General features: G+C 46.2%; 1 protein-coding gene and 1 long non-coding RNA gene across 3 annotated transcripts; one reads left to right on the top strand and one right to left on the bottom strand.

Annotated features, from left to right (window-relative positions):
* The first annotated feature begins 5 nt into the window (after nt 1-5).
* Nucleotides 6-7,458, top strand: LOC117004331. 2 transcript variants are annotated; one of them, XR_004419613.1, is made up of 5 exons: nt 6-217; nt 1,113-1,177; nt 2,353-2,499; nt 4,823-5,824; nt 6,925-7,458. It is a non-coding gene; the product is annotated as an uncharacterized LOC117004331 (long non-coding RNA). The 2 variants fall into 2 exon arrangements; XR_004419614.1 differs by lacking the exon at nt 6-217 and having other exon boundaries at nt 1,109-1,177; nt 4,823-4,979; nt 5,752-5,824.
* Nucleotides 760-24,887, bottom strand: FAM83C (family with sequence similarity 83 member C). The gene is given in 6 exon segments (XM_033075058.2): nt 760-1,263; nt 1,265-1,362; nt 1,364-2,108; nt 12,834-12,958; nt 17,200-17,367; nt 24,236-24,887. Coding segments are annotated over 6 exon segments (1,776 nt in total). The 5' UTR covers nt 24,791-24,887; the 3' UTR covers nt 760-1,178.
* Nucleotides 24,888-25,779: the final 892 nt, after the last annotated feature.

The raw sequence follows: 25,779 nt of genomic DNA, 5'->3' as shown, positions 1-25,779 counted from the left end.
CCATGATGGGGGGGCGGGGACGGGACCTGCTCCTGACCCGTTGAGGGACGGCCCAGGAGGGACCAGCCCTTGGCGGCAGTACCTCCCCAGGCACCGCTCGCCAGCCCGGCCCCGCCACCGCGCTGTGGGACACAACCCGTCCCCGTGTGCCCGGACCCACCTGCGGCTGAGCCGGGCCGTGTGTCTCCATGGCCAGGAGAGGCCGCCACTGGTCCAGGTGCGGCATCACTGTCCCTGTGCTTGTCCCAGGTGTGCCATGGCTGTCCCTGTCCTTATGCTGGTGCCGGGTGTGCTGTAGTTGTCTTTGTCCCTGTGCCAGGTGTGCCGTGGCTGTCCCTGTCCCTGGCCACTGTGGGCCACCCCTATCTGTGTACAGCCCCAGCCCAGGCCCTCGTGCTCCCCAGGTGCTGACACTGACCCTGTCCCAACACAAGCCATGCCTGGGCCCCATCTCCATGCTGACAGTTGGGGTGTAGGACAGCAGACAAGTCATCTGTGAGCTGACAGACCACCCATGACCCAGCTACCACCTGAGTGCCTCGCTGTGTATAGGGGCCACCTGTGTCAGCTGTCCCTAGTGTTCAGGTGTGCCTCTGGAGCAGCCCCCATCCGTGTGCTGACACCACTGGTGTGCCAATGTCAGCCGTGTGCAGGTGCCAAACGTGTGCCCAGACATATCCCCTCCTAGCCTAGCACAGCTCAGCACGGCAGGACCCTTGCCACACTCACCCCCCTCCCCACCAGGACCCAACACAGCTCTTTCCAGAACAACTCCTTTATTTTTTATATCCCCCTGCCTTTGGCCATTTCATTTCACCATATGAATACAGGGAGAGGAATTGCTCAGCATGGAGAGAACCAGGCTCACCCCTGCATACCTCAGTGGCCAATTTCCAGCTGTAGCAATGGCTTTGCTGTAAGTTTTGAGGGGAAATGGTTCTTTCCCAAATGGGTAAAAGGATGTGGATTATATTTATGTGCTTTTCTCCCTCCTGCACAATCATGTAATTGAAATTTGAGCTGCAGTTGCTAATCTCATCTGAATCGGTAATCTACATAGATTACACATCTTTTAACAGGAACGAGACTAATGTTTTGATTCCAAACCCCAGGTGTGATGATGGGTGGGGAAAAGCAACCCCATGAAAATCAGACGAGAGGCCAGCTCCATGCCCAGGTCAGAGTTCAAATCGACTGTGTATGTGTTTGGATTTTAGCTTGTTGTACTTGGTGATCAGGTCCAGTTTGCTGTGCCCAGAGTCATTCTCTTCTCTGCCCATATGCACTGTTCTTTTCCAGCAGCACATCTTCTGGGAGCTTGTCATAGCAAGGCATTACAGACTTTTTATCCCGTTTGAGCTGGGTTGTATGGGGAGAAAAGGTCAAGCTGGCCATGTCCAGGGCTCTGTCTCTTTTCCACCCCATAAAACACGTTCTCATTTTCAGATGGCAGCTCCCTGGAGGTGCCACAGGTGCTCTTCTGCTTCAGGCTGGCCCATTGCTGCCGGTACCCTCTGACAGGGGACTGCAGCGGCTGCCCTGCTCTCAGCAGGGAGGAGTGGCTGCTGTTGGCCTTAGCGTCCCCCTGGTTACCAGGTTTATTGGAGGAAGGCACTGGCTGCGCGAATGTCCTTGCTGTTGTGAGGTTTGATTTGGGATGTGAGGCTAGGGTGGGTTTACTTAGAGGACAGTTTGCTGAGTCTGGTGGTTCTTCTTGCTGTTTGGGGCAAGTGGGCTTCAGGAATATGTCTTCCTTCCCCTTCTTGTTGCCAGAATCAGAGCTGGAATCTTGCTTTTCCTGGTGTGCACTGCAACTGGAGTTTTTCATAAAGGGAGACACTTTAATGCTCCTGATGCTCACATTAGAAAGGCTGCTGGAGGGGCTCAGGGTCTCAGTATCGTTCTCCTGAGTGGGTTTCAGAAGACAGTTGTCAATATTTGAGGTATTCCAAGAAGAGAGACATATCCTGGGATCTGGCACACAGAAGCTGGTCACTGCTCTGGACTCTGCATACAAGTAGCGGAATTCCTTGTCAAACTCTCCAACAATTTGCCCACGGAAGTGGGTCACCAGGCCAGTGTGCACTTGGCTGCAAAGCCAGGTGAAACTGCAAGAAAAGAAACAAAACACATGTAACTTCAGTTCACAGAGTACCAGAATGCCTAGCATGGATTTTAACTTTCCAGTGATGGATTGCTACCCAATTTGTGTTGTTAAAATTTTCTCCGAGTAGTCAGGTGTGAGATTGCTCATGGAGATGAATGTGCTCATCAATAAATTATGAAAGAACAACCCTAAAGTGGTTGTTTGATTTCAGCTCGGGGTCCCCTGCTCTTCCCTTGCCTTGACAGGAGCTGTGTTCTCATGTCCTGACATCTGCAACATGTGATGGGCTTGTAGAAGCTGCTTGGACAGGCAGGAAATGAGGAACTGCCTTGAAGGCTGGAGATCTTCAGAGACCACAGGAATACCTCAAGACAGGAAGGCTGATGATTGCTGTAAGTATTGCTGTGGGATTCCCAAATGCAGTAGAAATTAATTCTTGTCTCAACAAGTCTACTCTCTGCCCTCACAGTTAGGTTTTGGGATCTTTTCTGGGAACTTGTCATATTCTACCTTAAAACCAAACTGGTTTTGCCCTAGCTGGGGAAAAACTTCCATTAATTGCCACTCTGCAAATTTTCCTTATCTGTTTAACCGCACCTCTTGTTTGTGCCCAAACTGTAACCTAATTAGCTCTTCCCCAGTATAGCTACAGATTGTAACCACATTTTCCTAATCTTCCTTTTTCTGATTAAACAGGGAAGTTCCTCTCCAGAGTGGGATCCCCAGGCTCCTGGTCATCCCAGTTATCAAAATCAGTTATGATTTTTTATTCTTCCTGTAGTCAAACTTGACCAGCAAACTAAATGCTCAAATAAACCAGAATTTTCAGAAGTGACAGTACCAGCTGAGGGCTGTGTTATTGGCTGTTAAAGCAAGACACTGATTCTGAAAAGCAAGATAAAATGAAAGGAGCTCCAGGAGAGCAATTGTCCTGGGAGATTACATTCTCAAGTAAATGTCATTTCAGTATAAGATACTGGTACTGTGTTTTGGGACCTCATCAATGTTTAGCTCACAAGACACCTATTTGGGAACTTCTAGTAGGAAACGCAGCTCCTGGCCTGTCCCTGAGCACTCTGCAGTTGTTATAGGTCAGACTGGTGTTTGGTATGTTTGCACTCAGCAATTACACCCCAAAGAGAAACATAAAATGAAAAAAATACTCTGCTGCTTCATATCAAGCTAGGTAAATTAGGTAAGAATGCAAATGTAGTAAAAGAATGAAAATATCTTTGTGGGTGGCATGAAGAGTACGCAGAAATACTGTCCTGGAGGCTCAAAGCAAATGCATCCCTTCACAGAGATATTAGGGTGAAAAAGTCAAACCAGAAACTACCTGGGATGGCTGAATGACAGAGGAGAAGCTCCTAAGCTCAGAGAAAAAAAGTTGGGTCACACATTGCAAAAGGGGAAAGAAGAACTATTCAGCTCTATTTGAGGCCCATGGTTCATGTGCAACTGGAGTGTTCAGATAATTTCTCTGCATCCCTTTATAGTACCAGAGCTTGGGCTGCCCTGAGCCCCCTGTATACAGAACACAAGGGAGGTTCAGTCTCCTGTTGAGATCTCTGTAGACGAGATTAGAAAACATCAACAGAGCAGAGTGACTAGGCAGGAGCAGGGATCATCAACTCAAGAACACCAAGGGAATGCCAGGATGAAATAGCTCAGCTCCTAACCAGTCTGTGCTATCTCTCACTTGAAAGGGCTCTGGCTAACAGGAGAATGACAGGATACTAATGTGATAGAATGTTTAAAATGTTCCAGACCATTAAGTCTCACAAATTAGACAGATACAAGTTGCGTAGATACACAATTAGTAGAGACTCTTCTAAAGAATACAATTAATGTCCATATAGGAAATATGAGATAATAGGAAAGGAAGCTTTGGCAAAGGAATGTTATCTCTCAAAAAGCCCTGAGAGTTCTTTGAAGAAACCCATGAGTCCAGACAGGGGAGATTTTCTTGGATTGACACTGTCAAAGGTGTCTGTCCCAGGGCACTTTCCTGGCTCCCAGGAGTGATGGCCCCAGGCCACATTGTCACAGCATTATCCCCACTCCCAATGTACCCAGCCATCTCCTCTCACTCATATGAAATGCCCTTCCCCCTGTGAGGGGAGAGAGCACTCCCCCAGCCTTATGACTGTCCTTGCCAATGATGCCTCTTGCCCCAGTCTGGGCATTCAGTGTTCTAGTTTCCCGTGCCGATCCAATGGGGTCCTGCTCACCGCTGTCGTGACAGGATCTTGAAGGATCCAAGTGCCCTGGTGGCACAGCCTCCTTGCCACAGCACAAGTTTCCAGGGTTGGATGGGACAATGTGGTCTTGCCATCCAGTGGCATATTCCATTGGCTGCAAATGCTACAAACTGATAAGGCCTTTTCTTCCCTGAATGGCATAGCCAGGGAAGGATTTCTGGTATAAAATGAGGCACTGGATGAAGTTTACAGGTTACAAATTCAATACAGACAGGAAGATGTACATTCCTTGCACAGCACAACACAACACCCATGTGGGCTTTGGAGCTCCTCCTGCTGCCGGCCACCCTGGATGTTAAAGATCACAGGAGCTTCTAAGAGGAACAGGATTTTCCTGACTTTTTTTTTTCCTATAACAAACTGCTGCTCACAGCAGTTCTAGATCGCCCTGGGACACAAAGGACTCAGGGAGAGGATGGCTGTAGTATAGGATCCCCTTGTGCCCTGCTTTCAGACTCTCCGGGAGTGGTGCAGCTCAGCCCTTGGCCGGGAGATGGAGATGCAGCATCACCTCCAGGCAGTGGGGGACACCAGCCGGTCCTTGCAACACCCCCTGCCCCGGGGCTCTGGCCTGGGCCGAGCAGGAGCGGGAAGAGCACCTGCGGTATTCCGTAAGTCTCCGTCTCAGCATCATTTTCAACACTGGATTAGTTCCCTGCATGCTCCTCTGTACAGCCATGCACTGCTTTGGCATCACAGTGGTCTTTGCCTTTCCTCAGCTGTTTGCACAGGTGACTCTGGGTCTCCAGCTTCAGCTCCTCTGCTTTAGCTCTTTCCAACACACAAGATACCAATTTGCAGCAGAAGATTTCTTGCTTCTTTCAGCAGTTTCTCAAACTAATTTTTATGGCTGTTCTGTCACTTGGGCTGTCACAAAGCGATTATTTTCTTTCCGTATGCCAACACAAACTGCTGTGTTTTGTTTTTGCTCATGGCTAAATGCATGTACCACATAACACTTACCACGAGACCTTTCAAGTGACATTTTCTTTGATAAGCTAACAACCTGCCTTTATTGCAGCAAGCTCTTTTAGCTTGCTCCCAACACACTTGAAATAATTTCCATTCCTTGATTTTCATCTTTATTTTGATCCAAACCACTGCGAAGTATTCAAATAATTTGGGCACCCATGTCTGTTATAATTTCTTTTTCATTCTTCCAGCAGCAGACCTTGTCTCTTTTCTCCTGGATTCACTTTTTATTTACACACCTGAGGACTTGCTCCTCCCTGCTTTGGTGTGCCCAGCAAAGCTGTACATAACTCATCTCCTGGCAATGTCACTGAATTGCCACGTGTGTTGCCTGGGGTTCCCTTGCTGATGCACTGTGCTTCCCACTCCTTATGCACTCAATTCCTGCTTAATTATATTTTTTTTCTTTAGGTGACTCCTAATCAAGCTAAATCTGGAAATCCCTCTTGAAAGCTCTTTACTCTTGCTTGGGCCATGGATACCTGTGAGTATAAGCACCTTTCTTTGAAAGAAATTCCAGGCTTCCTTCAGCTTTAAACCCATGTATCTTTATCTGTCCATTGCCAAACACTTTTGTACTTCAGTTCTATTTCTTCTGAAGCCATGTGTGGAAGGTTTTGCAGTCTTGTAGACTCATTTTTCAGTTTCAGCTGCTGTTTCAGCTTCAACCCCAGATCTTGAGTTTCTCCCTATTTCAAAGACTGGCTCCTTCCTCCTTGTGCCCATGGCAGGACACACAATGATCTGTCATTTTCAGCAGAGAAATTCAATCTCCTCTAAGGCAACTCAAACTGCCACATAACTCCCTTTCAGGCTGACAATACCAGCTCTTTTCTCTGGTTCTAGTCTATCTTTCCTATTCAAGATCCTGTTTAAATCTAGCCCTAATTGGTCCTTGGGTTCCTCTCACCCGCTGAAACACTGAATACCTTAAGTGCTCAAATAAACACGCTGTTTCTTCTGGTGCTCAGAATAAACCTAAATAGCTAAATATATAATTACATTTAAGATTTTGGATTATTGCTTTGCCTAGATACCTTAATCTATTTTTTCCCCTTCATTTAGAAGAAATGTAATGTTACAAACATTTAATCAGTGTACACGTAAGAGTTGAAGAGTCTAAACGAATTTGCCTATATTTGTTTAAGATAAGAGCAGTAAGCTTGATTTCCATATTTAGAAAATGCTTCAAAAATGTGCTTGATCTGTACCAATAGGCAGAATAAATTAAAGAATCATAGAATCACAGAACATCCTGAATGGGAAGGCACACACTAGGATCATCCAGTCCTACTCCCGGCCCTGCACAGACACACCAACAACCCTGCCCTGGGCATCCCTGTCAGCGCTGTCCAAACGCTCCTGGAGCTCTGGCAGCCTCGGGGCTGTGCCTGTTCCCTGGGGAGCCTGGGCAGTGCCAGCACCCTCTGGGGAAGAACCTTTCCTGATCTCCAGCCTAAACCCTTCCTGTTACAAGTGCATGACATATTATTGGCTTTTCACAACTATTGGGATAAATGCTATATGTATAATGTTAAAATAGCTTTTCTGTATGAATGTAAGTTTTTTCTTTCCTTCTAATAGCAAAAGTTAGACAGAAGTTTTTTAGAGAAAGTATGCTGAAACTACCTGCATAGTTGAGATAACAACCCGTGAACGTGTGACGGGGGCCCTGCAGATGACACAATTATCAACACTCACCGGCTGCAAAGGGCCGGGACCACCATCCAAATTAAAAGATGATAAGAAGAGGATTAAAAACACAAGCCATGAAACACGCATGCTCTAAAAAGGTGGACTCAAGGTGTGGCCATGTTAAACAGTTCCCAGAACTTTTTATTAAACATGAGGGACTATGAATATGCAACAGGTTGATATATATTTAAAGAGGCGTTCCCGAAGCAACCCTGTGCTCTTGGCAACTTGCCAAGCACCCGTATGTTTTCACCCTTTGCTTTATGTGCGTCTCCTATTGTCTTTTTATTAAACCTTTTTAAATTTTACCAGGACAGTGAAACGTGTTTTTCACACTTCTCCCGTCCCCCCCCGACACAGCTCCATGTTGTTCCTATTGTATGAATGAATAAAACTTGTGGAAGTAGAGGGACAGTTAAACTATTTCTGCATATTTGTGTCCTTTTCTTCATTGTTCATCTGGCTGCAGAGCTGTCAGACTAAAGGAACCCAATGGATACCAGGGTGCAGTGGATTGCTACAGACCAAAGCTGAGATGTGTAGAAGGTCAGACAGTTAAGGGATCACCCACTTCACTTTAAAAATAAATGCAAGAAAGCTGTACTCTGATAAAAGGACAGGACAGAAATCAGGGACACTTGGGTAAGGAATTAGAATCAATGGGAAACATGTGAACAAATAAAGCTGTGTTTAGAAAAGTGCATATTGGCTGTACTGTACTGGAATTTGTGAGCAGAGTGCTGATGGTAAATAAGCCGCATTGAGCGGGTGCTGAGACTGAGAAGGCAGAAGGGATAAAGGGAGATCCTGCCAGGCTGAATGGGAGCCACTACAAGGAGAGTTGCCAAAACCACATTTTAGACACTGTGAATGACAACTTATTGGAAAAAACTAACCAGAAAGCCAACAAAAGGAGAAATAACATTGCCAGTTCAGAGAGTTTCTTTAGGAAGGCCACTCAGCAAAAAATAACCATGACCTAGCCATATCAAATATTCTTTCAGGACCAAAATAATCCACAACTGTAATGCTTAACTTCAAAGAGAAAGTGAGGAATGCTATTAAAAAGAAATTTAAAAGAATAATCAGAAAGGTTAAATGCTTGGAGGCGGCAAGAAGATTATTTAAAGATGCTATGTTAGAATCTTGGAGAAAATGTACATATCAAAATAAAAACATTTTAAATCATAAAAAAATCTCACCATAGTTAAAAGGTGCATTAAACAACAACAATATTAAAACATAAAACGCCTTCAAAAACTGGAAGTCAGCAATTTTCCAATTATGAACCAGGGAACAACCTATCATTTAATATTGAATATAGTAGCAGAGGAATGGAAAGTTTTAAATCTAAACCTTTTAAAGAGCTCCTGGAAAACTACAAACCAGCCAGTCTTATTTCTATATTGAACAAACTGGTAGAAGCAAATAAAGACTAAAATGATTAGATGCATAAATAACTATAATCCTAGTGCTGAAGACTCAGCATGTTTTTGTGGAAAGAAGCCATGCCTCAAAAGCCTCTTGCAGATGTTTGAGGGAGGCAGCAAGCACACAGATGTGCTTGATGTATCAAACTTGAACTTTCAAAGAGATTTTGATATGGTCGTTCAGCAAAGACAATTTTTGTTGTTAGAAAAATTAAGTGATCATGGAGTACATACAAAGGAAGGTCTTCTCAAGAAGTAGCAGTTGATTAAAGATACAAACACTAGGAATAGATTTAATTTACCCATTGGAAACCCACAAGTTTTGTGCTGGGATCAATGACAGATTGTAATGGAGGAGGACAAAATCATGGATGCTGTCAAGGAAGTAAATAGGGAACACTGATTTTCTGTGCCCAGGTTGTGGGAATTTGGGGACAGTAGGTCTGCTGTAACATCACAGATCGCTTCTTCACACAAAACACAGATTAAACTGCATAACCCATTGCCAGAGGGCATCATGGAGGCCAGACATGGTGGGAGTCTCCTATAGCAAACTGAACATAGAGAATCACATACAACATAAAATCCTGGAGTTCTGAAATCTTTGATCCTTGCACACAGCATTGCTGAACTGCAAACCCGCTGTTGGGCAAAAACACTCTAACCCTTGTTCCTGTACCATCCTGAGACACTCCTGGTTCCATCCTGGATCTTTGGCATTATTCGGTAACTGTACTCATCCTTTGGATCTGGCTTTCCCATCTGCAGGGACAGTAATCTAAATATCTCCTACACAGGTTCCCTATACCCGGGAGCAGACATCCTGATTTCCTGCTGTGGAAGTGTTTCTGACAAGTGTTGATCGAATTCCTTGAGAAGAGACTATTTCTCTTAGTCCAGAACATTCTGTGCTTACTGGCACAGCACACAATCAGATGAAAGGACCCTACTCAACTGAAATACTATCTTCCAGAATTCCAGAAGTTTCAGCTCTGCAGAGATCTGTAGAAAGGGAGCACATGACAGCCCCCAGTGCCTGCCCTGAACAGCACAGAGAGGAACTGACCCAGAGAGCTGCACCTGCATTTTAAGCAATGCCCTGACTCTGGGTCACAGAGAAATCAGATGTTCCTCCAGCTGAGCAGTTCAATCCACCTGACACATGTTCAGCCTCAGCCATTCAAAAGTGAGTGATCCAGTTATGTACTCCCTGCCCCTGCTGCCAATGGAGATGGATAGAGAGAATTAAAAAGACAAGTAGATGTGACATGGGTTAGTTGTGGGCTCAGCAGTGCTGAGGGAACACTTGAACTCAAGGCTCTTAGAGGGCTTTTCCCTAACCAATTCCATGATGCTAGCATCCTGTGTTTCTAGTGATTCACTCAATTGTTTTTAAGTGTCTTAGGATAGTCAAAATGCCACCAGACACTGCTCTCCATGTTGTTTAGAGATCTGACACAACCAGTTTCAACCACATACTTCCATTTTTCATTCATTTTGCCAGAGTTTGATGAGGTGAGACCTCCACTCTTGGAGATTATGAAGTCAACACCAGAGAAAGGTTCAGCTTGAAGCTACAGTGCTGATAAGGACACTGGTAGCCTATGGGTCCAGCACGTGCTCACAGAGAGATGGAAACTGACAGAAGGGGAGAGGGAAAGCAATGTCCAAGGAGATAAAGAAGGAGAATAAAAAAGTACAGTAATTTCACGATTATAAGCCGCACCATTTTGACTAAAATTTTGGTCCGAACCCGAAGTGCGGCTTATAATCAGGTGCGGCTTATATATGGATAAAGAACGAAAAGTTGCTGTTTTAGTTTGGAGGAAAAGTGTCTGCTGAGACAGGCAGGAACTTCTCTTTGAAATGGAGAATGTAAACCCCCTCTCTCCAAATTATTATAATTTTGAAATCAAGGGGCTTTCAGGAAAAAATATGGAAATTAGGAATAACAGTTCTTTTCTAGGGAAATTAAAATAGAAATACAGTACTACAAAGAAACAAACTCCAAACCCTGACAAAGTGAGAGTACAACCTGACACCCCGTCAGGCAGGGTGTTGGCAGCAGTCCCATTAAATGGTGGCTGCATCCTCCTGCAGTGACAGATGTGGCTCAGTTGGAGCAGTGCTCCTGTAGAAGGTGCAGTTTCCTCTGGAGGTCCAGTGGTGATGTGGAGAAATCCGGTTTTCCACTGGAGTCCAGTGGAGAAAGGGGCTACCTTAGTGTCCCAAAATCTCTGTTTTTATCTTGGTAAGAAATGTTGGGTTCTTCCCCCTGGCTGGAGCAACTTCCAATGGGATGAAGTAATTTTATCAGTCCCACAGTGGGACTCAATGGGCCATTAGCAGACAATGACTCCCTGGAGGAAGGATGGTTGTGAAAAGATAAAGAACAATGCCCCGCCTGGTGTTAATGGATGGCCCATTAGCAGAATATCTGCCATTGAGATAAGGATCACTGCTCCCACCCTCAACAGATGGTGACAGAACAGATGCCTTTGATCACACTCTGTATTGTAACATGCTGCTTATACTCAGGTGCGGCTTATGTATGGACAAAGAACAAAAAAGTTGCTGGCACCCAGAAGTGCGGCTTATACTCAGTGCGGCTTATAATCGTGAAATTACTGTATTACCAGGACAACAAATTCACAGAGTAGGCTTTCCTGAGGATCTGCACTGTTTGTGAAAGATAATATAATGTTCAACAGTGTGAAAATACTGTGGGAAAGATCTGCAGGTGGAAAAGCAACTGGAGTCTAGTAATAAAAATATAGCACAAGAACAAGTAGACCTGACCCTCTGATCAAAACTGTGGAGAACAATGTTAACTGAGATCACAGAGGCTACAAAATTAGGATGGGCAGCAACAGTGAGAGATTAAATCCATTCCTACATATACAAGTTAATGCTTCGCTGGGATGAGCCACAGAGAAAAACTTTTTGGAAACAATAAATGATTACATGTCAGAATAAATTGTTTGACCCACAAGAAAAGATGTGATTCAGGATGTGATCTGGAATGGTGCATAAGACTTGATTCCAGAGGCAGAAGTAGAAGAACACATTTGTAAGAATGATCACAACGTAATTTTAACTCTTTAGTGGAGAGCAAACTAAATAAATGCAACAGGTGCAGGTTCAATTTCAAGACAGGAAACTGAGTAAAAATGCAGGAATTGGTCAAAAAGAGTTGAAAGGGAGCACACCAAAAATCTCCAGGGTGGCGGGCTATAGGTTGTTCACAAATGCTGTACTGGCAGTCAAGGAATCAGTGGGCTCATTTGAGCTCTGGTTGACAAAAGAGCGATGGCAAGGCCATAGCTGAGAACTTCAATGAGCTTCCTGCATCCATCGCTGGTGCTGGTGACACTAAGATGCGTTTCACTCCTGTGTATCAGCACTACCAGAAAGGCTAAGGGCTGAGAGGTTTCCCATATGATCCCACCTACAGAGAGGGCTCTGAATGAAGTCTTGAGGTCCATATACCCCTGGAACTGCCCTCTACCGTGGGGCATGCAGAGCGTGCTGTGAAGAACAAGATTCCTGCTAGCATGGAGAAGCGCAGCCTCTTAGAAAAGGACCACAGGGCAAAGGCAAAAGCAAGCCCAGCTCACCAACCTGCTGGAGTTTGGTGAGGGAGCCAGTGAGCATTCAGGCATGGAGAGGTGCAGTGAAATCCCCAGGTTTGCAGGTGATCCTCAGGTTCTTCAGGTCGTTGGATACCTCATGGAAGGTGAGCAAATCCAGAAGTTCACAGAACTGAATAAGTGGACAAATATGTGGCAGACAAACTTCAATAAAGCAAAATGTGGTGTATACATAGGGGAAAATTATCTGTGTGATGGTGAACCTGGATCAGCTCAGGAAGGAGTTTGGAAATCAGCAGCAGCAGTTGTCTGACATCATGAGCTCAGAGTTTAGTGGCAGCTGAAACCTGCAGTGAATGTTGGCCCCTGCCAGCAAGGGCCACAATCACAAACCAGAGTCTGGGCACCTTTTGCCCCTCTTGAACACCTCTCTGCAGCATGTCAGGGGAACCACATGCAGTTCTGGTCTCTGCACCTCAAGAAAAAGGTAGTGAAGTGACAGAGGGTGCAGAAAAACAGAATTGAAAAGGCTGAGGGATTCAGCAGCCACTGTACGAGGAGAGACTTTTGAGAAGTCTGAGGTCTTCAGGTAAGAAAAGGGCAGGGAGGGTGGATAAGATGGAGGCTCGGAAAAACTGTGAAAGCACTGACTGAGGTGAATGCAGGGTAGCTGTTTAACCAACATGCAGCACCAGGAGTTACATTATTTAGTATTTTGGTAAGGAATATTTCCTCAGTGTCACCAGTCTCTGCCACAGTAGTTGCTGTATTTTCTTACCTGTATGTACCAGCAAGAACTTGGTCACAATCAACCAGGACAAACTTTTCCAGAACCTGGCCTGCAAATTTCTTGCCTGCTTTGCTGTAGTACGTGTCTCCACTCAGGCATCTTATGCGCATGTTCTGAAACCAAAGCAGGGAGAGTTGGTAAGGGGCCACGTGCTGAACAAAAAACTAAGATATTCCCTTGTGCATCTCTGCTGGACTCCCTCAAGCTCCTGGTCTGCTCTGAGAGGTAGAACTCAGCAAGGCATTAAGTATTTCTTGGCTCCTACATGCCAAATATTTTGTCACACTGCCTGCCTCTACAGGATAAAAACCAGCAAAAATTAGTAAGTTGCACTCAGGTGCAAATTCTAGTTTGAAAAAAGAGCTTGGGCCTACAGATAATTCCTGATGTATGTAAAACCATCTTACTTCTTCCAGATTATTAATAATATTCAATGCCCCACACTAGCTGATGGCTCTGCATTGAACTAAATTTTGACGCATAACAACTAGCTGGTTTCTAATCAATAGAGTGTGCTGCTCTGATTTTATACAATGACAGGTTTAAAACTAAAACATCATTCAATGAAAAAAGACTTATAGAGAAGAATACCTACATTTTAAGGAACTCCTTTTTATCAATACATTTTTAAATGATACTAACATTTTCAGCTGCTATACTCAACTGAAGCAGACCTGATGCTCCACTGCAAATACTTCTTGGATACAACCTTGGCCTGTAAAATCAACTGCTCAGAATAAAGTGGGGAATATGGCTTGGTATCCATCGGGAGCCTCTTTTGTAATGTGAGGCACTTGCCTATAAGAGAAGTTATTTGTACCTCAGGTGAGGAAGGCAGAAGAGCAGAACAGTCGCTAAACTGTTACTGACCTGCTCTGTGTGATGCAGTGCCAAACAAAACATCTGGCATGTAATAAACATCCCTAAGGCTACACCTAGGCGGAGCTGCCAGGTCATCCCTTCCTGCTCTCCAGACCAGCTCCCCTGACACCTGTAGTACTGCACCTGTACTGCACCTCTGGTACAGTAGGAGCTGTCACAAGCTGTCACCACTTTCATTTGACCGGGCAGATCCCTCTGTGGGCAGCTCATTCCTGCCGAGCATCAGCCCAACTACAAAGCCCTTCAGCAGCTGGTTCTGCGTTGGGGCCGATTTGCTCCTGGGTGCTCAGGGCATGTGGCGGTGCTCCTCCGCCATCCAACAGATTTCTGGTCAGGCACAGGCAAGGGACAAGCACCAGCAGCTGGGGTTTGCCTGCAGATGTTCCCCGCAGGGCGCCGCTTCCAGTGTCCCGGAGCTGTCCCTGGGCACCCCGCGCCCCCTTCGCCTGCCTCCCACGGGGCTCGGGGCAGCCACCCTCGGGTGAGGAGCGAGGCAGGGACCCTGCGGCACCTACTCGCCCGCCGGTGGCTCTCACTGCTGTCAGATCCCCGCGGGCAGGAGCTGAGCTTCCTTCCGGGAACACCCGCCAGGTGGGAAAGGCTGGGCTCTCCCATGGCAGTGAGGGTCTCCCAGCTCACCCGGCAGCAGCACCGCCCTCCTGGGCTGCACAGCAGCAGCAAATCTGCTCCTGACCAGAGCCCATCTCGGCTTTTTCTTGCAGCAGGCAATGGCAGCTGGGGAGAGCAGGAACAGAGCAATCATTCACAATGCTGTCCCGAATATTGCTGAGGACCCTGTTTTCTTCTCAGGGATTTCCTGAGCTTCTTGTGGTTTGTCACAGTGGGAAGCCCACCATGATCCCTTCTCCAAGTACTGGTCCAGACTTTTCTTGAGTTCATGGAAACTTCTAGCAAGGACAGAGCTGAAGCTTCAGAATTTTGGCACTGTGGCTCTCACTTGTTGGCTTTTTATGTCGCAGAACATATCTTCATCTGCCACCTAAGAGAAGAGAGAAACCTTTTCCTTATAATGACAGTTGCACATTGGAACATGTTACCCAGAGAGACTGTGTGGTCTCCATGCTTGGAGATCTGCCAGATGAGACCAGGTAAGGTGACTTCACAGGTGACACTGTTTTGAGTGGGAGGCTGCGCTTGATGACATCTTCAAGTCCCTGCCAACTTGCATTAACCTGTGATCCTCTGAAATGACACCACAAGTTGCTGATTCAGACCAAGATAATGCTGGATACTTGGGGAGGTGTTCACCTTGTCCTGTGGCCAGTCAACACAGGGATTTTTTTTCTTCCAGTGCCAAATTTTTGTTAATATTGGTTCTCACTGGGAGGAGCTTCCTTCCCCTACTCTTTCCTGGGGAAATTAAAACAACTTCAGGTAAGGGATATTCCATAAATTTGTCACCACAGTATTTCTTCACTCCCTTTATCCTTTCCAAGGGTGGGTGAGTTTCTGATACCTGGTTCATTTTTATCATCCTCTTCTTCCTCTTGTCAATCCAGACTTTGAATCATCCCAACAACATGAGAATCCTGCATTCTTGCACAAAAGACAGCCAGGTACTACTCTTGTTTCATCCAGACAGTGATTCCAGGTTAAGCAGATGCATGTTTGAAAACTCTTAAGTTAAAGCTTCTGCTGTCACTGCTGCCAGGATTTTCTGATGCTTAGCACTGGAATTTGCCACCAGCAGACTCACATGTTGTTTTCAGAAGTAAAATACTGGAGGAGCAAAACTCCCAAATTCTCCATTCAACCCCAAATTGTCACCAATTATTCCAAATGGAGATTTACCACCACATCCTGTCACAACTTCGAAGCAGGAATAAAATATGTACCCTCATTCCACTCAGATGTGTATTCAGCCTGTAAGTAATGGACTGCTTAGGTGCATCAACATAAGAGACACTTCAGATGGAGAGCTGCTAGTGAGTCATGGAATGGGGAGGCAAGTGTTAATTACCCATTTAAGCACATGGCATGACATCAAGCCTAACAAGGAGATATAGGCATCTCCAGAGATATAAACTCATTCTAATTTTAATTTTTAAAATAGCCATGGATAAGAAGCAATGAAATATCTTTCGGAGAGATGGAATTCATCTGAATGCACCAGGTCACCAGTGTAGAAGCTATTTATGGAAGCAAACATGCTCCAGCATGGAGCAGTTTTCCCCGAGAGCTGCCATCTCAAGAGTCAGGATGAAATGGGTTTGGCTTGTAAGAAGCAAGAAAGGACAGACCTTCACCAGCATGGTGGAAGAATCACATAATCACTTAGGCTGGAAAAGACATTCAAGGTCATTGAGTTCAACCTTGACAACTGGACCAGAGCACTGAGTGCTTCTCTAAAGAAGCCTCTTTAAATTAACCTACATGTAGACAGGTTAAAAATTAGGGAAAATAAAGACATTTTAACTGTATCTATTTGGAATATCCTGTAAAACATTATTTTTGCATTGTCCTAGCTTGTTTTTGGCTAGGAATACTTTTGAGCTAACTGGAAAATTTCCAGGTGTTCCCCACAAAAATGAAGGGAAACTGGTGGCTGGAGTGGAGTCAGTGCTCCAGGGAATCCTGTACACCCAGGGAAGGAGCACAGCCAGAACTGCTGGTCTTACAGAAATAACAAGTAACAACAAAAAAACCAACTTCTATTGAGAGGTGGTAGCCAGAAGTGGGGATCATCAGAATACTGGGTTGCCTCTCTGAGGCTGCAAGTTCTCAAGAGAGCTTGTGGCACTGTCACATTAATGTTTATCTGCTCTGGGCACCACACACTGGATGATAGGCACCCACTGAGCAAGAATTGGGTTTTTCACAAATCCCTCATGGATCCACAACTGAATTGCAAAGCCTAAAAGCAGAACTTAATGCAAGATTTTTAACCTGTGGGTTCAGCAGAAAGAAGTGATGGGGTTTGCAGCAGGACATGTGAGGGGACTCACTGGTCTCCTTGCCCTCCCAGCTCTTGGCCTGCAGCAGCTCTGGCAGAATTTAAATCCCTGAGCTCAGGGATCTGAACTACGAGCAATTTAAGTTTTGCAATTATATGTCTTAGAGCAGGGGCTGTGTCCTCTCCCCCCATGTCCACATGATACAGGTTCACATAAACTAAATTTCCTGGCCTCCCTCTGCACCTCTGCACCAGTCCAGCAAAATGTTCAGCAACTCACTGCATCTCATTGCCCCAACTTCTCATTCCCTGCATGGAAAAGTGAAATGAGGTCCACAAAACATCAATATATGGGACTAGGAGACTCCTGCATGCCTTCCTCTCTGCATCCAGACAGGTCTCAATTTCCTAGAGCAAACAGCCTTGGTTTCTTAGCCTGTGACAAGGAGAGAAGGAATAAGTCCTACGGACCAGGCAGAGGGAACAAAACACAGGGTACATAGTTTTTATCAATTCCAAGACCTGTTTGTATTATCCAGTGAGTGACTGAAAACTTACTGGGAAGTTGTCCTGAGTGAGAGCCATTTTATTGCACATTTCCACAAAATGCTTCAAGTACTCTTCATCCAGGATCAGGTAAATGGGGACATGTCGTCTGCTTGAGGCCTCCAGCAGGTCACACAGAATTTCCATGTCTGTGAACAGATCCATCACTATTGCTATCACCTGGCCAGGAGAAAAGAGGTGTGGGGGGAAAGAAACACAAGAGTCTGTTGAAATTTCATGCCCAAGTGAATTGTGCTTTGAACTATTCAAATCTCCTGAGTTACTGAGCATCTGTGGCCACCTGAAAGGAGATTATTCTGGACCTTTGTCTTTAACAGTTCTTACCCCACTGTGGCAGCTAAAATCAAATTTTAGTAACTAGGAAGACAATCCCCTCATCTCACCTCATCTCATCTCATCTCCCGTCTCATCTGTTATTCACAGAAAGGAATAGCTGAAAGGGTAACACATACACAAAGTCTGAATGTCAGTGTGCAACAAGTATGTGTTGCCTTAAGAAAATATGCCAAGAATAAAGTATAAAAACAAGAGCTAAGACTGAGCAAAATCATTGTTCAATTGGCAAGAGTGACTCTACATAACTGGCAAATTAACATGGAAAAGTAAAATTTATTTTCAGGACGGACACACTGCCAGGTGAGAGCGAAGGTATTATGATAAAGTATGTGCAAATCCTCATTCCAAAATTAGATCCTAGGGGTGCCTAGACAAAACCAGAGAATACTGTGTGTGGAAAGGATCCCTTCCCTTTCCCTGCTGGCAGAACTCCTGCAGCCAGGGATGCAAGTGATGGGTATGAAACCTGACAGGAGGAAGAAGGAATAACACTAAGATTATTAAAAAATAAAAACAAGAGTATATGTATCTCAATAAAGCAAAGATAAGGTCTCTAAGAAAGGGGTTTTAAAAAGGAAAAGAATTTTAAAGAGAACTGCAAGTTCTTTCAAGAATGAGGTTGAAAAAAGCCATTGCAATCCATCCTACTGTGGAGATGGAGCTGGAGGCAGCAGACTGTCATGGCTATATAAATTCGCCAAAAAATGGAAATGAAAATACAGAAAACAAAAGATAAGCCATGACAAGCATGACAAGTGAGTTGACCCAGGACCAGACAATTCAAAGGAATCAAGGGAAATCAGCCATAAATAGATTCAGATGGGATTGGAGACCCTGCTGCTCTGTTCCTCATGGAATGAAGCTGCCAGAACACAACACTGAGGGGGCCATCATTTGGATGAGGAAGTGACTGTTGGGATCCATCTGTTGGCTGTCAGGGTCAGGGGGACACCTTGGAGAAGGAGGGAACAGACAGGAGAGCACTTGCTGAGCCGGATGATTTGTCACTGTACCTGAGGGTGCAGAGCACCCGGTGACTCAGATCTTAAACCATCAGTAGTTAACACTGAGCTCATGGAAGATGGGAGCACACTACAGGATGGAAAAGGGTAGGGGAGGATTTACCATCACCCAAACTTTTTTGCAAAAGCTGGAAAAAAGAAATGGACCTACTGCCCAAGTAGTTAAGTCCAAGTCTTTACCATATCATAGTGGGTAAGGTAAGGTGCTCCTAAGTTTGGTTTATAACCCTGATTTGTGTTTCTGCAGCTACCAGAGAATGCCCAAAATAAAGATGACTCAAAACCCACTAAATTTGGGAGTGACGCTCCAATAGCCTATTCTGCTTCTCAGTGTTCATGCCCTACACCACACGTAGCACACAAAATGCATGACAGTCAGTCCTGCTGTCATCATACCCCCCCAAGGAGGGAGCCTGTTCTCCAACACCTCCCCTGCCTGTATTATGTGCATGGCCACAAATGCAACTCTCCATAGTCCAAATCACCACTGCAGGGTGAGCCTGCCTCTGCTGCTCACCTCTTCCTCTTCAAACCAAGAGCTAAATGCAGAGGATTGCAGTGACGTCGAATTTTACATGTGCAGTGATTCAAACTTTAAATAGGAGTGGGGGAAATTGCAATCATGCCATGGGGCTGATCTGGAATAACTTCAGAAAAAAGGAGAGGAGCTCCATGTTGAACTGTCCTTGGATTTGTGTTCCAGACTGCCACACTGGCCCAGATTGCTCACTGCCCAGTAGTTCCTCTTCTCTGTTTTTGTTAATAAACTGCCTCTTTCCAAGCTCACATTCAGGGCTGCCACGGGCTTCCCCATGCTCTCCAGCCCAGTGTTCTGCTTGGGAAGCTGGCTCCTCTCAGCCTGTACACAGTATGGAGAGACCTTTGCACTGAGCCACAGCAGAGAGGGCAGCAATGCCAGAAGGCTCATTCCTGCTCCCTTGGGGATTGAGCCCTTTTGCAGATGGACAAGATCTCGTGGCTCTGTTTTGTCCCCAAAACCCATCACTGTGATGATGCTCAACACACTGTCATTGGTCTTCAACATCTTGCAGGAGGCCCCAGGCCCAGCTCACCACAGCAGGGTTTGGGGAAGAGCCTTCCCAGAGGATGGTGCAATCCCAGACATCCACGTGGGACACAAGGCAGCTGTCAAGACCTAAAAATCATTCCTGCCATCCAGGCTAAAACTACAACTCCATCCTCTCACCCCAGTCCCAGGAGATACGGGCTGCAGAACATGACCTCAAAGGGTACCCCTTTGTAGCACTTATCAGTGTTGTCTTCCCAGAAGATTTACATGGGTTTGGCAGACTTCTCCCCTTTTGAAACGTGGCCACCTCTCAAGGAGAGCAGTCAATAGAGGAGCTCTGCAAGCACTGAGAAGCATCTTTAGCTTCCCAAATTAATGTTGGTGCTGGTCTATCAGCACAAGGCACCACTGAGTATAAGAGGATTTTGCCACATCTCTCCACACTGTCCTCCAGCAAAAGGCCAACTGCAATTTAGCCAAATTTCTTTGATGGGTCACACATCCTCTGATGATGAAGCACCGTGAAAAAAACATAGCCCAGATGTTGTATAAAGCCTCAGGCAAGTCCCTCTCAGCCAGACTTCACCTCATGATATTTGAGCTCATCTCAAACCCTTAGGTTTGAGGCAGGTTTGTCCTGGGGACAATCTAAACTCTCTTTGGGAAGTCAGTGTGATGGAGTCAAAGAAGACCAAAGCTCCTTTGTCCCTAGATCCCGCATGTTCAGGGGTAATGCCTGTACCCGGGGTGCACAGGAGAACCTCACCATCTTGTGTTCCCCTATCAGTGCTTGCAGGCTTTGGCAGGGCCAGTTGCCACAATTCAGGCGGATCCGTGCCCAAAACCGGCACTGCCGGGACCGCAGTGCCCGCTGTGCGAGGGACGGGGCTGAGCAGGCAGCAGCACACGGCACAGTCTCACCCAGGCTGGATGCGGGTGGCCAGGCTGCGGCTCAGCGAGAGCCCCAGGCAGCGGGGCCAGCTTGTGCAAGCTGGGTGGAACCGGGATAGTCACACTCAGGCTTTCCAAAGCGGGTCTTGGCTTGGACGGGAGGTGGAGCAGGCTGCAACTCTGCTCATACCTTCCTTGGCGGTGCTGCCGTGTGCAGCGCGGCCGATGCTGGGCAGGAAGGACGGCGGCCCCGTGTGTGCTGCAGAGGGGACAGAACACAAGGGGCTGTGCCCTCCCCGCAGGGGAAGATGCACGTGCCTGTGAGGCTGCTCTTTATAACTGTGGGTATCCATAAGGTCAGCACATCCTTCTGGAAATCAAAGCAGGCAGCTCTTACAGTAACATCAGATCAACCCCAAAGCTGCAAAATTTTGGGGGAAAAACACCCTGGAAGTTTCCCCCCACCGCCCCTCTCAAACCTCGTAAAGCAGTGCGAGTTGAGTATCCAAGTACCATCTGCAATTCAGGCTCCTGACAGGTCATTTAAAGCTTTGGGCATTCAATTCAAGTCAACCAGGCCTTACAAACCTAAACCTGTGTCAGTGCCTCCAGCCCCTCCGTTTCAGTGGTGGGGGCTGCAAGGCTGGGGCTGGCTCAGGGCATTCCCACTCCTCATCATGCTGATCATGACCTCTGAGCCCATGGCTTGGCCTTGGCAGGTCAGCGTGTTAGAGACACAGCTGCCCCACAGGCTTTAAAAAAAATTCACACTTTGCCATTGTAGGGTTAAACCATGACATTTCCAAACCCACTTCTGGAAACTCACAATTCAGTTATTACTGGAGTCATCACTTTAAGGAATTACAGCACTTACTGGATCCCTACTGGGGTTTGCCATCTGTCTGGTTTGTAACCAGCACAGCTGGTTTTACTGGTATTTGCCAATAGCAGTGTGGTTTGGGTCATAACTACAGCTGTGCCATTTGATCTCTTGCTTCCCTGGGGACCCTCAGGAACCCTTCTGCCATCAGGCACAGACACAAGTGCACAGCCAGAGTCCAAAGGGCACAAGAGGATAATTCAAAGTAGATTGGAGTTCATCCAGCAAGAGAAAAATTGTAATAGTATTACCAAATGATGGCAAAGGTGTGGCTGTGCTGCATCTTCTTAGTTCTGCAAAGAGAAAAGCTCAAATCTGAACATCTGTCTTCAAAGAGAGCATGTTAAATACAGCGAAGGCGAAAGACCAACCACACCAGCAAAAGATACCCATGAAACAAATGCTCCTTTTGCTAATTTGTCAGCACAAATGTGCTGTTGCAAGGGATGTCAGCTGACGTTGTTCTGTGTGACTCTACCAGGGAAAAGCAAAGAAGCATTTCAAGATACACACCTCCCTGTCTAGAGGACCTGGAAAAAGCAGTAAGGGATCTCAACATCTTTCCCACATCACACCAGCTCTATATGCCCCACAGGAGGAGAAACACTCCTAAAAGAGGGATCTATGACAAAAGCTAAAAATCTAGTGGCAAAAATATTCGAAACGTAAAAACAGTAGCTGCAAAGCAAAAAACCAGATAGTTCTCCAAATGATTCATACTGGCACTTCAAGTAAAGGAATATTTTATTTCTGGTTGCTCTTTTGTCATTGAGACCCATAAGTAACATCCTTTTGGATGGTTTTTTGAGCAAAATGACTCAGTAAGTACTTAAATATGTGTAACTGGGGTTGTGAATGAGCTAGAATTGCCATTAATCATAGAGTTAATCACGGGAAGCACTGGCCAGAGCTGCTTTCACAGAAGCCAGTAGAACACCAGTAATAAATCAGTAAGATACTTAAAAACTCATTCTCACATTTAACACAATAGTAAAAAAACACTGTGTGAAACCCTCAACTCATGCATGAAGGGCATAAGATTGTCAGGACTTTGTCAACCCATGCAAAGAAAGCAAAAACTCAGTATGTACTGAAAGTACAATAAAGCATCCACTGCCCGGGCAACTTGCCCACAGCAACTGAGAAGCTCCTGTGAACTGAGAAAGCAGCAAGATGTTTTTCCTGTGGCTTAAAAGATTATAATATCTGAAGATCCGGGACACATGCTGAGTGACGTGAGGACACTTCTTGGTAGTCATTTACTCTGGGCATTCTGCCATGACTGTGCCTTAATCCCCACTGCTGACAAGCATGGCGTCAATATCACAGAACTTTTCAGATCATTCAGATCATAAACTACCATAAATCAGCTGCCTGCAAGGACAAACAAAGCTTTTAGTCACTTATTTCCTGGACCAAAACTTCCTGTAAGTCCCTATAAGATACAAAAGAAGTTCAGGCATTAAGCAATGGCTGCTTACAACTGAGCAGCAGCTCACGTAGCAAAATGGTCTTTTGGGCAATAGAAAAAAGATCCTGTCACACCAAAAGTTCACTGATACATGGCTCTTTGAGGATGTTTTAATGCTGCGCAGTAATCTGAGCTGCTGGGAATACATAAATCTGAGCTGCTGGGAATACATAAATACATAAATCCAAATTATAAGCCTCTGCTGAGGCTTATAAAAGATCACACTTGAGCTGCAGTGATCCAGGTGATTCCTTATCTCCAGCTTTTGCACGAGCAACAAGGAATGTAAGGAGTGACTGTGAAGTTAAATAGGAAACCACTGGAGTGATAAGAGAAACCGTCAGAAGCTGACAGGTTAAAGTGAACCTTGCTCTAAATGTTTCCTCAATATCTCAATGCAAATACCACAAAAGAAGATTGATGTGAAACAGCTGAAAAGAACCATGAAGAGGACAAAGACAAAAGCTGAAAATGTGTCTGAGATAGTTGTCCGAGCTGCTGCTTTCACACAGAGTACAGTGGCAAAGCAAAAGAAACAACAAGTAGCACAATTGAGTGAATAAATTCATGCCAGCATTATGCTTGGTAGGCAGACACTGTAGTCATCCAATTTTTATTACTTCCGAGGGTTGTAATAATGCACCAGAAACTGTGCAATGGGGCAAAAAGGGCTGATCTTACTCATCCCCGGGGAAGCACAGACATCAAGCCTAGGAGACAGGATTTTTAACTTAACTTAATTCAAACCACAAGCAGGGATTTTCAGTCACACAAATTTACTCAGGTCATATATGGTGAGGTCCTGGCCCAGGCTGCCCAGAGAAGCTGTGGCTGCCCCATCCCTGGCAGTGTCCAAGGCCAGGTTGGGCAGGGCTTGGAGCAACCTGGTTTAGTGGAAGGTGTCCCTGCTCATGGCAGGGCATGGAATGAGACGGCCTTTAAGGTTCCTTCCAACACAAAACATTCTGAGATTCTCTCTGTGACAGCAACTCACCAGTGGTATCGTCTTGTCCAGCTTAAAATGATGTTCAGGACTGGAGAAGAGCCCTGGCTGTGAAGAGGGAGCAGGGCTGCCTGGGACACACAGAGCCAGGGATGCTGCAGGCCACGCCACACACCCATGCTGGGCTCTGGGACTGCTCTGCATCCCTGCAGCCATGGACACAGAGCCTACAAGGGCACTGCCTGGATGGTATGAAATCCCAGGCAGAAAGAAATTACAAGAAAGGAAAGGAGCAGGAACAGCCACAGGTCTGATGCAGAAAAAGCAATCACATCATGCCAGACATGTAGAGAGCAGCAACAGTGTGGAGCTTGTGGTCACAGGTGTGGGACCAGCCACTAGCCCTGGGCATGTGGCACAAGGCTCCCTTCAAGGGACACAGCACTGTACATACCGTCCGTGCCCGGCTGATCAGAGACCGCACCAAATCCTTAATGCTGTTCGTTTTGTTTCTTTGGAAAATCACAGTGGCTTGAGTCTGGCCAGACACCGTGAGGAGTGGTGTCCCAGGCCACCCCAGCTCCAGCTCTGGAGGGTGCACATCAGACATGAGGGGGAAGTAGGTGCCTGATGTTAGTTCCGAGTTGAGGGAGAACCTGTCTCCAGGGTCTGCATCACCAGGGTCAGCTTCTTTCTCTTTCACTGCACTGGGGTCTGGGAAGCTTTGGTTCCTCTGATAGCTGATATATTCCATATCCAAGGTGGAGAGGAATGGCAGCTCCCTCTCCTCGGTGATGGCGCGCAGGTAGCCATGCTCCCCCTGCTCAAGGAAGGCATCAATGGCCAGCCTGGCTGTCTCGCTGTGCTGGAGCACAAGTGGGGTGGGCTCCCTCCACCACGGCTTCTTCAGCTGCTCCAGGCGGCTCTTCAGTGGCCCAGACACCCCTTGCTGGCTCCCATAGCTGCGGTGGAGCTGGGGCCTCACCTCAACTGCCAGGTAGTTGAACATGACTGGAGCTGCTAATGATGAGAGGTGTCTCTCCTGCTGGATTAGTCCTGTATCCGTCTTCAGGTTTTTTCTGCCCTTCCTGCACTCCTGAGCTCCTCCCAACTGATTCCTTCAGGAGTCAGCATAAGCTCAACTCCTTAATCACCAGGTAGAACCTCCCACTCCGGGGGAGGAGTCGGCTTCCCCAGACACACACCTGATGCTCCGTGCCTAGTGTCCCTTTTGCAAGGGGAAGAGTATCAGCTCTTCAGGCTTCTCGTTCCTTTTCATTGTAATTGATTAATGTCCTTCCCTTCCCTTCCCTTCCCTTCCCTTCCCTTCCCTTCCCTTCCCTTCCCTTCCCTTCCCTTCCCTTCCCTTCCCTTCCCTTCCCTTCCCTTCCCCACCCTTGGCCTAGCAGGCTCTAACCTGTTTTGTCCCTCATTGTGCTCGCAGTAGAAATGCAGATGCTGGAACCTGTTCTTGCTTGAACTTTGTTCCAAATCAAACATGCTTCTTAGTGTCAGTTATAATGAAACACAAATATCCCAAGTGGGTAATCAGACTAGGCAAAGAAACTTACTCATCCCTGAACCACAGATAATGCTCCTCCTTAGCATTTCTTGATGGCCCAGCTCTGCTACACTGGCACCTGGCAGATAAGTCTATTTTTTGACACACGGGGTCACGGTGTTTTTAGGAATCACAGCAAGAATCTTGGTCATTAGATACTGCAGGCAAGAAGAGCAATATTCATGTGCTCTTTTAGCATGTCCCTGGAAATCCTTCAAGGACTTTCAGCCTTAGGAGTCTGGTGCTGTGTAAATGATGATACTGCCCACATGTTGTTTATTGGGGATTAGTTAACTCCAGCTTCCCAAAAGCATCACGGAGTTATTTTTGGAGGAACAATAGAGGCAGATATTGCTATGTGAGTTAAAGCACTGTGTAGGAGCACACCACGAGAACAAAACGCGTGAAGAACTGCAGAGGAGCAGAGTTCAGTTCAC

Source organism: Catharus ustulatus, chromosome 17 (genome assembly GCF_009819885.2).
Source record: "Catharus ustulatus isolate bCatUst1 chromosome 17, bCatUst1.pri.v2, whole genome shotgun sequence".
Classification (NCBI taxonomy): domain Eukaryota; kingdom Metazoa; phylum Chordata; class Aves; order Passeriformes; family Turdidae; genus Catharus; species Catharus ustulatus.
Note: the sequence above shows the minus strand (reverse complement) of the source record. Positions and strands in the feature narration are given on the sequence as shown.